Source organism: Centroberyx affinis, unplaced genomic scaffold, assembly GCF_046629955.1.
Source record: "Centroberyx affinis isolate AG114_WGS23_722 - 3 ecotype Tasmania unplaced genomic scaffold, CSIRO-AGI_Caff_v1 ptg001683l_1, whole genome shotgun sequence".
Lineage (NCBI taxonomy): Eukaryota > Metazoa > Chordata > Actinopteri > Beryciformes > Berycidae > Centroberyx > Centroberyx affinis.
The window spans coordinates 40,758-53,859 of NW_027280102.1; the positions used below are offsets into that span (position 1 = coordinate 40,758).

Consider the following 13,102-nt stretch of genomic DNA (forward strand, 5'->3'; position numbering starts at 1 on the left):
GGCTGCTCCTCTGCTCCTCTTCGAAATCCTCCTGTTCTGCTGCCTTAGCTCAACTCAGCATCGAACAGCTCTCCCTCTGAGAGGCACTCATAGCCTGGTCAACACTAGCCCCTCTCTCTCACACACACACACACACACACACACGTACGGGATTGCTCAACCCTGACACATACACACACACGCAGCAGTTGGCTAGGTTTTGCTGACCTTAACGGATCCCTTCTTCCTCTTAAGTCTCCACTGTGATACACATATTTGCACACACACTCATATACACACACACCTTGGGGAGCACTGAAGCCAGTGAAGCGCTGACACACACACACACACACACACACACACACCACAGTGTAAGTTTCCCCTCTGTCTTGACTGCTGTTCAGATGAATGCGGGCAGACGGTCGGCTCTTGGATCCCAGGAGTGTGGATGATGTGTTTCTGGCTCGGACCCTCCGTTCACTGGGAGTCTAACCTGCGAGAGGAGGAGGAGAAAACATTACACCCTGCATAAGAGCTAAGGAAGGAGGGGAAGGGGAGGAGAGAGAGGGAGAGAGAGAGGGAGAGAGAGAGAGGGAGAGAGAGAGAGAGAGATGGGAGAGTTTCTGAAACACATCAAGGTATCCTCCTACACAGCATCTAATGATGCATGGATGAAATATAACAAAAAAACTGAAAGAAACTAATTAAAATGAATTAAACCTGCAACAGTGATAGTAGTATCTGATACTGATAATAAGCAGCTTAAAAATGCCCCTATAAACTACAGTATATCATATCTGCTTTAGGAATATTATAGGAATGTTATAGTGATCCCATGAGAGATTAAAAAAACAACAACTTCATTAACTCACTATTGACCAGAGACACACTATATGCCCTTATATGAATATTATAGTGATTTTTCATTAGGGATTTGTTATTATTATTTTATTATTTCTGCCTGTATGTATTTATTATTTTATTATTTCTTTATTATTTTTTAATGTTTATTTATTTACTACTCTAGTTTTATTTATTTATTTATTTATTTATTTATTTTTATCAGGGCAATCATCCCGCAGCGGCACCCCTACAGCAAAAATGTGATGAATTTGATGATTCATTTTTTCTTCTTAACAGGACAAAATTGGACACCATCACTGCCTTCGTTTGATTTATAGTTTGGCGGCGCAAGATAAATGAAATCCCTCCGGCTGCCCTCTCCAGGACGCGAAACTTCATGGGTTACTATAGACTATGCTGCATTTCATTCAGTCAGACCAAAAAAAAACAGAAACTCTGCTGCCTTATTCATAAAACATGTAAGCATATGGACTCATTCATTCAAGAGTTTAGGCACGACGTTCTGCTTTCACAATGTAGACTAACGACAGATACCATACAATCAATCAATAAATCAATCAGACTTTGTTTAAGATTTTAGACTTTATTTTAGATTTATTTTAACTATCATATTCCTATAATAGCCTATTGAGTGTCACAAAAGTAAGTTTATAGTCGCCTTAACGTTCATATTTATGTCGCGATCACTTTAATATCCCTATAGCGACTTACAGTTTTGCTGAAAATTGTACAGTGTCCTTCGAAAATATATTGTAGGATTGCTATTGTTCTTTTTCGTATGCGTGACAGCTCGTTGTCCTAAAGCAATATCTTAAAGAAAAGAGAACTGATGGCTGAATTGAGTTATTAGATGCATTTATCGGGTTAAATGGGCAAACTTGAAGAAATTGATGCCATTCCGCTGCGGGAAAGCCTCTTCTGAATGTCATTCCCAGACTGTGGATAAGGTCACCAGTCGATCTTAGCTCTGTCACAGGACTGTGTGTCGATCCCAATATCTCTCTGGGATTAAAATGAAATATTCAAAACTATAGTGCGGGAAGCCGCAGTGCTGAGCTGCCCGTAGAGGACATTCTGCTCCGAGCCCATCTGATAAAATGGGGAAACATGCACTGAATAGAAAGTAGACCCTCTGCATCCAATGCAGGGCAGATGTGGGCACCTTACCTTTGAACGCCGCCGGTTTACTGAGCATAGGAGCATTTCCAGCCCGGTTTGCTGCAGAGACGAGGAGGAACACAGGGAGCAACAGTGCGGCTCAAAAAAAGCATCACTTGTCCGGTGTGAGGAGGACGACGACGCACCGGGACACCTGCCATCCAAAAAAATAAAACCACTGGGAGAGACGTGACTGACGGGCTGGGGCTGCGCCGATCGAGTGCAATGCGAAATTCCTTGTTTCTTGAGGACAGAATAATGGAAGAAGAGAGGGGATAAAAAAAAAGGTTTCGAGAGGGGGGGAAACTGCACCACACGTTACATTGTCGAGAGACTGACTTCCACATCGATGCCTGTGTAACGGGCTGCCTACCACCGTGCGTCTGGAGAGGCACGTTTCACATTAGGCTGGTCTACTGTAGCTGCCAGACTGATGTTTCCCTATCGGCAATAATACCTTATGGAGAAAAAAAAAGAAAAAACTACAGCAATCTTATAATACACTTCAAGAAAGATACTAAAAAAATACCACATTAAAGTCTCTACATAGTGATACAAGAGGACATAAAATACCATAAAGTATAGGAAAAGTTCACGCTTTAGTCTCTATAGGAATATTATAGGATTTATTTTATTTTGGGTTCTCATGTTTAAGATTATGAGTCATCAGGCGCGTGTCATCCTATTCAATATAGCCCATGATGATCAATCACAATCACGCTGTTCGTATAATATTCTGACAGGGACTTAGAGTGCGACTGTGGTGTTAAATAATGAGCTGATACTGACCTTCTCCTATGGTGTCACTATAATATTCCTATAGCCTGATAATAATGTGATACTTTATTGATCTCTGTAGGGAAAGTCTCTTTTCTCCCACCCACACACCACACACACACGAGGTTGCGGTCAGCTACAGAGCAGCGCCCCCTGGAGCTGGTGGTGATTATGTGCCTTGCTCATGGGCACTCAACAGGGCAGATGCGTATTGGCTGCCCCGTAATACGCCTGACGATAATATGGGACTAATAATTAATATAATAACTAATAATTAATGGGACTATAATAGGGACTAGTGTGTCTCAAGTACATTTATTAATAGTGAGTTTATACTGACCTCATGCTTTATGGTATTTTTTTTAACTCCCATATGGTATCACTAAAGCATTCCTATAATATTCCCATGGGATATTTGTATTTTTATATTTGTATTTGATATTTAGATAGTATCCTTCTAAAATGTATTATAAGATTACTACTGTTCTTTTTCATGAGCAGCCAGACCTACTGGAACTAAGACCTTAGACCTAGCTATTCCCCTGGATGGAAATAACACATTAATAATGTGGAGTGAAGGTGTATAGCCCTCCTAATGTTTTAGATAATATCAGGATCACCTGTCACTTCTACAAAGTTGTTTGTCATTTTGAAAATAGCTTATTGCTGTCTGAATAGTAATACTTGCATAGTTACAGTACAAGTTAATCAAAAGAATATTAGGGGGCAGTGCTTAGAGGTTAGAGAAGTGGGCTTGTGACCAAAAAGTTTGTGAGTTTGAATCCCTGGACCAGCTGGGAGGGAAGTCAAGAAGTAACACTCTCCGCTCGACAACTACTGTCGAGATGTGAATGTGAGGCAAGGCGTTGCTGGAAAAGCACTTTAGTGTAGCGAATTTCATTTGGAAAGTGTGGAAATTGAGAAGTGATAAGCTGTATGCTTGAAGGCAAAGTATGTGTATGTTTATTGCAATCAATCAATCAATCAATCAATCAATCAATCAATCAATCAATCAATCAATCAATCAATCAATCAGTCAATCAATCAGCACAAGCATGCTTAGTCCACTTTCCCTAGATAAATAAAATAAAATAAAATAAAAAAAAAGTTTTGCCATGTTATCCATGTCAGCTCTATAGGCTGCATCTAATTAATATCCAAGGCTATAAAACTAGAATATATGCTTGCTGCAGAGGAAATTGCCAACTTTTGGGCAGAGTTCCCCATTCCAATCTGCCATCATACGTTAACTTCGGCTGGCATTAACTAATGACTATAAAACACACTCATCCATTATAGGAATTGCACGGTCGCCTGCTTCCCCTCGTAATTGAGCAGGCCAAGGTCAGGAGACTGGCAGTGTGGGTAGTGAGAGGTGTGACCGGGGGATGAGAGATAGGCTTACAGCGCACGCGGCACATTTTCTACTCCTTCATGCCCTTCCATCACCAACACCATCCATCTTCATGTGACTCGTGGAGGAAGGGAGGGGACAGAAATCCAACTCCCAACGCACGTTATAAGAGGCGACTGGCATCACTCAAAACCAGGCCAATCCCCTATTGGGCATTTGGCAGCATCAGGAAGTACACTACTCTTTTAGATGAGGTGTGCGATGACAGTGCCCCCTCACTGCTGGACAGAGACTGAGTAAAGCTACTTAACGTACAGGTGGTTCTCAGCACGTGCCGGTGTTGTCCTATTTTTGTGAGCGGAGGCCTTTTTGTCATTAAAGTAGAAGTCCTTGTTATGTTAAATTCAGGTTTGAAGTACAGAATGAGGTTTCTAAACTCTTTGTAAAACTTCCACACGATGGTAAAGGACGTTGGACTTTGGGGATCCTCGGGGAAAAGAGAGGAGTGAAAGCAAGTCTGTGAAACTAGCCCCACCTTGTGGATGAAATGAGACACAATATGACAACAGCTGCCTTTTGACACACTGAAGGGTCTTATGGGAATGGAATTTATATCACATGTTTACGATTGATATATGGGCCTAATTATCAGCATTCAACCATCCCTCTCCTCTCCCATGTGCTCACACACTTACACATATATGCACACACACACAGACAACATACACACACATCATATGAAAAGAGGGCACTGACAAATCCCTTGATATATCATTATGGCAAACAGATCTTAGGGTACGTGTTTTTCTTATGGAAATGCATGAGTTTGAGCCCAATTACTGTTTTTATATTACAGAAAGTCATAGCTTTAAACACGTAACTTCACTGACTTTATTGTTCTTGGATTCCTGACTCCTATTGTGTTCAGTTGCTTCACAAAAGACACAGGTGATGAATTATTAGATGGGCTGTGGCTAAATGTAATGTTAGGTATGAATATCTGGAACGTCTCACTCTTGGAACCTGTGGAAATTATTCACGTCAACTCTGTGTGGGAACAGTCAGGAATTCACAAAACATTCAACTTGTAATTGCTTGCGTTCCTCATACTGGATGGTATTGTTTTGCTTTCTTATCTCCTAAGGTTTAGGTGGAATCTAATAAATGAAAACCATTTGTCATCATGTTAGCTCTGACAATAAAAATACACAATTGAAGCACACCTGCATCAATGCAGTAAAGACGAAAAAGAAGAAATACTTTCTATAGCAGATTTAGGTCAAAAACTTGAATAATTAGAGATACTCTGTGGTCAGTTGATTATAGGTACACCTAGCTAGTACCAGGTTGGACCCCCTTTTGGCTTCAGAATAGCCTGAATTCTTGAGGCATTCACCTGATCCCAAAGGTGCTTCACTGGGTTGAGGGCTTGGGACTGTCAAGGCCATTGGAGTAAACTAAAGTCGTTGTCATGTTCCTGGAATCATCTTGAGACGAAGCTGGATGTATCCACTTGAAAAAGTGTTGACTGCGGCCATGAAAATGCACCTAGTCAGCAACAATATTTAGATATGTTGTGGCATTCAAAAGCTGCTCAATTGGTACTAAGGGACCTAATGTATGCAAAGAAAACATTCCCCCCACCATTATACCACCGCTGGCAGCCTGTACTGTTGACACCAGGCAGGATGGATCCAGGGATTCATGCTGTTTACAGCAAATTCTGTGCCCACTGGAGCTTCATCCTCTTGTTCTTAGCTGACAGGGTGAAACCTGGTACAGTCTTCTACTGCAGAGGTTCTCAACTTTTTTTGGCTCATGACCCCTTAAAATTAAGTGATGCCTACTCGCAACCCCCATCACACGCTGCATATACACAGTTCAAACAAAGAATGATTCAGGTTTCAGGTTGATTCATTTGATAAGGAGGCCTAGATGTTGAAAACTTCAGTATTTCACAAGAAAAAAGCAAAAATTTGACAAAAATCTGAAAAAATATACACGATAACAACTTTGCATAGCAAAAATATGTTTTTTTCCTATCCTGAGGATGATTCATGCAATGCTTGTCTGAACCCTTATATTCAAACAAGCTTATTAACATATGAGTGCTTTCAGCTCTGAACTAGAAATTTTACCTCTATTGCCAGAAATATCAGTTACCTTTCCCAATTTTTCAGATTCATCCTTGTCGCAGAGGGTGATGCTAACTCTGCTCTCTTGTTTATAACTATGTGAGATGGTGAATATTCATTAACGCAGACTGAGCTGCCCTAAGGCAAATTACTAATGCATTTCTCATCTGAAATTCAGCAGTATTCAACTTTTTTGGGCAAAAAGAGGCATGCTATTCTCTCGACCCTGCCTGGAATCTTCCACGAAGATCAGCACTGGCCCTGAAGAGATCATCATTAACGCGCGCACACACACACACACACACACACACACACACAGAAACAGGGAGAGGGAGAGGGAGAGGGGGAGGGAGAGAGGGAGAGATAAACAGATAGACAGATAAAGAATGTCATTCTTCTGCAGTTGCATAATTATAAACACTGGGCATGTTTGAATCTGTGCTCATGTAGATGTGGATGCATTGTTTGAGTGTATTGGTGATCTATAAAACCGCTCCAGGACGGGGACTCTCTGTTACTCTGTGTCGGTCAGTCATGGCTATCTTCGAACACTCGTTGCTGGTTTTGTGTTTGGTGCCGCTGGTACTGGGCTCACCCTACCACCCACCAACATGTTATACCAAGGTGCTCACCATGGCAAAAGAGCTCACCCAGCGGGCGGCAGAGTTAAAGACGCACCCTGAAACTGTAAGTCAGCAGGCAATGTTCTTTAATTTAAATTTTTTCGCAAGATCAATTCTTATTTTTTGAGTTATTTTCTGTGCCATACTTTGTGACTTGTGCAATGTGTATTATTATATAATTAACTTATTTATCTTAATTTTAATTATCTTCATTTTCCATCATGAAATACATATATTCCACAAATAACCATATTGGACATAATTGGTTTTATTCCTTAATCTATTATCTGGATACAGATGTTTAATTTAATCAAATCAGAGCAAAGCAAAGCAAAGCAAAGCAAAGCAAAGCAAAGCAAAGCAAAGCAAAGCAAAGCAATATAACAGTCTAAAATTCAACTGCTTTCAGTTATGTTAAGCTTAGTAATGTGATACAACTGTGATTTTTCAAAGTAGAACTGGTCATAGCAGGCACATATGTGATTATTTTGTCAATATCAAGTTTTGAGAATCAATATGTTTTATATTGATCTTCCAGAGTCACTGCATGGCGCATATTCCAGATCTCTACATAGACATCCATGTAAGTATGACCAGCTTAGGAAGAAGTGGTGCCAATTTCCCCATAATAATATCAATATTTAAACTTTAATCAATCAGAATGTCTCTAAATCAAATTCGTTATTCTAAATACCCTCAGGGAAAATCCATTTCTGAGAGGTGAGCTTGACAAAAGTTTGATCTTTGAAGATGATGGTGATATTTGATTCCTTCAGACAAAGAACTAAAGTCCAAAGAAAATATGTTTCTCATGAGTAATGTTACAGGCATTAGTTGTTGCATACTCTCAGGTGATGCCTAACACTCACACTCCAAATGATTTTGTTGTACAGCTTTTTGACTGCAGTCTGCAATTACGTAATTGTAAATACACACAAGAATAGATATTGCTTGCTGTTCATGCCGACAGAATGAGTGCGTGATGTCCAAGATGCGGACCTACATCTCCCTGGTGGAAAGCCTGCGGGAGCGACGCTGCTCTTATACCAGGGAGGTGAGGAAGGTGGGCGTCACCGTGAGACAGCTCTACATCTTCATGTCACAGAAATGCCACGGGGTAAGACAAGGGATCCACTGGTCTATTAAGTAGAACAGATACGACATAGCAAAGACTCAAAAAGAAAAGACTACAATAGGAATGTTTAGGCTAGAATATACTAGGCGGTTACACTTTATTTGGATAGTCTGATGTTGAGACTGAGTGTTGATGATGATACTCAACTAGCAGATGACAAAATGTAGAAGTTCAACAAAGTGTTACTTGCCTATTTGATGCATCTCCAAAGACTATGTAACCCTAACCAAAAACCCTAGCCCTAACCCCATTTTTAAACCTAAACCCAACCCAAACCTGACCCTAATTCTAACATTAACCTCATCCTAAGATTAACCCTAGCCCAGATATTGAAGATCTATAAACTAATTTTCACACAATTATGAGTATCACTTGAAACTCAATAGAATTTTTTGTGACACATCATAGTCAGTTGATAGGAAGTTGAGTATCAGCATTGGACTATCCAAATAAAGTGTGACCACCAACTCTCCACCATGGATTATTGGATGAATGAATGAATGAATGAATGAATGGTTTATCAGTTGATTAGGTAATTTGTCTTTTATTGTCACCTGGCTGAACATATTTCTATGCTATGTTTCTAAGTGTGAGGACAGAGCAAGGACAGACAACCCAGTCAACCAAACATAAAACAGAAATGGGGAAACAGGAGCAGACAGAGCCACAGCCTAGTTAAAGTCATAAACAGACTAACGCTGATGAGATGCATGCAAACAGACCGCCGTTTAATGGGTCAGTCGATGGGTCGTCCTGTGGGATTAAAAGGGGTTTATGACGATGCAGATTATGAAAAACGCTGAGTGCTCGGTGGATGTGTGTTCCTCCTCACCTGATCTGTGAACCCACACACATCTGGGTCTGCGGTTATTTTCCCACAGCAGACTGACACTGACCTGTCTGAACAGAGCATGCCATAATGTCTGGACGGCAGGGTGACAGTTGATTCATTACGGTCTATTCAGAAAGTAACTGAAACAGGGTGTGCTCTAATGAAGGTCAATTAGAGATTGAGTATATGTAATGGCAGAAGATGGAGCATTAACTGTTAATTATCAAATAAATGACAATGGCTGACCTGATATTGAGGGTTTATATATAAATATCATATAAATCTACAGCCTAAATTGTAATAGAATCCATTATACTAACCATAATACTGGTTAAATGGCAGACTAGTTTCATACAGATTACAGCTCTCTGATTTTTATACGTTGCTCTGATTTCACTCCATAATGTTGGAGTGCATTGTATTTTAAGTCCATTATCCCTGCCAAATGTCATTTGAAGGTTTTTATTTGTTGTTATGCTGGTCACAGACACACATCTCTCTTTCTCTCTCTCTCTCTCTCTCTCTAACCAGCTGAAACACATGTGTGGTCAGTAAACCCTCCTGGGATGAATAAGTGTTGAAGCAAACATACACACACACACCCGACTCACTCGTCTCTCGTATCTTTCTGTTTATAGGATCTGGTGTTCACAATCAATGACTGTGCTGCGCTGGAGCGCTAACATGCTGGAACCTGAAATTACAGTATTGCGGTCTGCAGCAATATTGAACAGAGAGAGAGAGAGAGAGAGAGTGAGAGAGAGAGAGAGAGAGAGAATCGGTGTTTGGGGTGTTTGTATTTACATACTGCATGCAAGCCTCTGAAATGAGGATACTGTATGAAATTTGATTGGTTGAACTATATGGTTGTGTTACATTAACTTGAATGTTTTACTTTTACTATCCATTTCCTGGCTTTAGTGGAGTATATTACCAACAAGTATTGCAACTTTCCTATAAAACCTGATTAGGATTAGGAAAACCTTTTTCATAATACTTTTTTTTTTTTAAAGAGCCTTTTGTCTTTGTCATTTAACATTAAAATGTGTTAACAATAAATGTAAGTGTGGAGGCTCCTCCTGGTGGCTCATTTTGCTCATTTTACTAACTATCCCCTCCTTCCTGTCTCTCTCTCTCTCTCTACTGTACTCACTCCAATAAAGTAGTTGTAGAAATGCCATAAAATTATCTTTAAAAATATATGCAAGTGAAATGTTAGCATTGGTGCTCAGCCCAGAACACATCGCTGTGTCTGCTGACTGTTAGATGAGTTGAATTTAGCAGTCACAGACTCCTGTTCATCACAGCCACACAACACATATACTGCAAAATATTATCCAGTCTTGTTTAAATTCTCCTTAACTCTGCTCTATCAAAACCTGTACCATGTACTTGGTAAAAAATGTTTTTGACACAATATTGCTTCCAAAATGATAACACACAACAATATATTTATTTCACTTACTCTATTTTCTCCACTGCTCAGATCACGCTACCTTGTTGCATGTGTAAACGGTTCATTAAAAGTAGAAAGTTACAAAGCAGAGATGCACTTAACTGCACTTCCCTAACTCCTGCAGCCAGTTCTCCCATGGAGTCTCCCCTGGGGAGAGCCATGGGCCACCCTTGGGTCCTCTTACTTGCATCCCAGAGAAAGTTTGGACCAATCATGCACTGAAATGCTGGAAGTTGACAGATAGTAGAGACCGAAGTGAGGAGTAAACAGTGTTTTGTGGCAGTGGTGGTGATTTACAATCCATAACAAAAATATGTTTGCAAACATATAGCCATCAAATAATACACAGCACAACAGGTAGACAGATAAGATGACATGAGAGATGAGTGAGGAGTGATGGGATTCAATGGAAAAATACAGTTATACTGCAAATGCTATACTGCCTATTAATCATTATATATGCTATCAATATACTACTATGTCTCTGATGAGTTGTGCTGGCACTAGGGAGTCAGAGTATTGAATATTTTTGGCATCCGATAATAAACCATACAACAGGTTGAAAGGTAAGATGATTCACTCTGAAAATACTGTCCAAAAGACAACTTTGACAAGGGACGGTATACTGTAAATTGGTCACTGTATATATACAATTTATATACTGTTATACACCTATTAAACACTTGTGAGTCAGAATGCTTTCTCCAGGCTTAGCAAACTCTTGCAAATAATCTCTTGATGATATTATGGGTAATATCGGGATGTAGTTAGTTATTGTGTGGCTTCGTCCACAACTGCAAGAATGACCAGATATATTTGGTCCATATTTGGATCCATTCACTACTTTGCAAATAGAGGGACGATTGTGGGGTAAAAAAAAAGGAAAAAGGGAACACCATGGTTTATTTTGTGAGCATCTTGCCCCATCTGCTGGTGAAGACAGATTAAGCAGAGAGAGTAAAGTTGTGAGCCCAAAAAAAATCACACGTGTCAAGGGTCTCAGTTACATATGGCAAGGTGTGGCACTTGGCATACTTAGGCCTGGCCGAGTCCAGGTTTGCTCATTTAGTTTTCAACATTATAATGGAGAGTAAAGTTCAAACCAACAATTCCAGAAATCCAGTGGGAAGCCGGAGCTAAACAATAATCATATCAGGGAAGCTTTCAGGGCCAGTGTTTCCTAAATGCTGTGATAGTTTGGTGACCTATTGTATGTCAGATAATTTATCTCATTGACCAAATAATATGAAGATAGTTTGGTGATCTACCTCTAATAATTTATCACAATGCGCAGCAGACAAGTTTTACAAGGAATTTTAAACTTTGAGATGTGAATTATACAAAAGGTACTGAAACTATCAGGAAGATATTTTGCAATATTTTGTACATTCAGTGTATTTGCAAATAGGCTTTGACTCGTCTGTTTCTTATTAATCACAGTTTTCAGTATATATCACATCACACTGTCACCCACTTCCTGATGCAGATGGCGTCCATGGTCGTCCCTCAAGGTGCCTCTTCACAGGTGTCAGCTCAATGCGTTTCAGCTGTTCAAAGATCATTCCTGTCTTTCATGTGTCTCACACCTTGCTCAGCTTGCAGCCTTATCTACTTTCTGCAGCACAAAGAGAGCTGGACGAGGAGAGATTTCTAAAACCCATCATTTAATGCTCAAAACCATCTGACGTCACCAGGCACTTTAAACCTCTTACACTTACACACACACACACACACACACACACACATACACACGCACACAAACCTTATGGACTTGCGTGGACTTGCATGAGCTTGTCTCTTTGCTGTATTGTCCTTTAGGGATTTGTGGGAGTATTCCCAAGCTCAATCAGCACTACAGCAGGTTGTGGTGACGCCACTCACACACAATTCCAATTTCCATCTCAAACACACACTTTCCAGATGTGTGAGATGAAATAAACTGTATGGTGAACATACTGTACAGCAGAAAAATATGTGAATTCTTAGCAAATTGATTGTTTTTGGTTCAATTTTTGAACATGTATCATTATTATTATTTGTAGTATTATTATTGCTAGTATAAAATTAACAAACTTGTATATTTCATTTTACATGCAAATTTTGTTGTATATTTGTTTGTTTGTGTAACAAAATCAAATCAAATTTTGCATTAAAAAACAATAATCAAATATGCCCTAAAATGAATAAAGCACAAGGTAAAAGAACCTCTCATCCACTCTCTATCCACTTGGGGGAAAATGTTACCTGAAGTTAATTGCATATTTCAAAATATAATATAATATTTCAAAATTACGAGTGATTATATCCTCTAAAATGTGAGTCTTTTGTGTAAAAAGATCAATAATAATCAATTGTGAGGTTTATTTTTATGACAACAATAATTTTGGCAGAGTACGGTGGATTGAAGTCTCAGTTTACAGTGAAACTCTTCAGGTATTGAATTCTCAGACATTCTGTGCTACAATTGATTGTTGATCAGTTAGATCTAGTTAGGCTCATTCTCTGTAAAGTCCTATGAGACATGCTTGTGATAAAGGGCTGTATAAATAAACAAATTGAACTTGATGAACTCTCATGCAGTACATTATGCTTTCTTCTAACACCCAGTTTTCTATCTAGGCACTCATTCTATCTTACTGTAATAACACAAGCGATAGTTACATCAGATGCTGTGTATTGGTAAAATTACTCCTCAGTGTATCCTTCCCTCCCTCATTCTGTAACTGCTGCTGCTGCTGTCTGGACCTTGACATGTTCAGATTCATGTTTACTTGCAGTCTGCAATGGAG

The 13,102-nt window shown here is 39.6% G+C and overlaps 1 protein-coding gene across 1 annotated transcript; it reads left to right on the forward strand.

The window, feature by feature from the left end:
• The first annotated feature begins 6,798 nt into the window (after nt 1–6,798).
• LOC139651560 (cytokine-like protein 1) lies at nt 6,799–9,540 on the forward strand. The gene is made up of 4 exons (XM_071528521.1): nt 6,799–6,954; nt 7,429–7,473; nt 7,861–8,007; nt 9,496–9,540. Exons 1-4 carry the CDS (start codon nt 6,802–6,804, stop codon nt 9,538–9,540), a joined length of 390 nt encoding a protein of 129 aa, XP_071384622.1. The 5' UTR covers nt 6,799–6,801.
• The last annotated feature ends 3,562 nt before the right edge of the window (nt 9,541–13,102 follow it).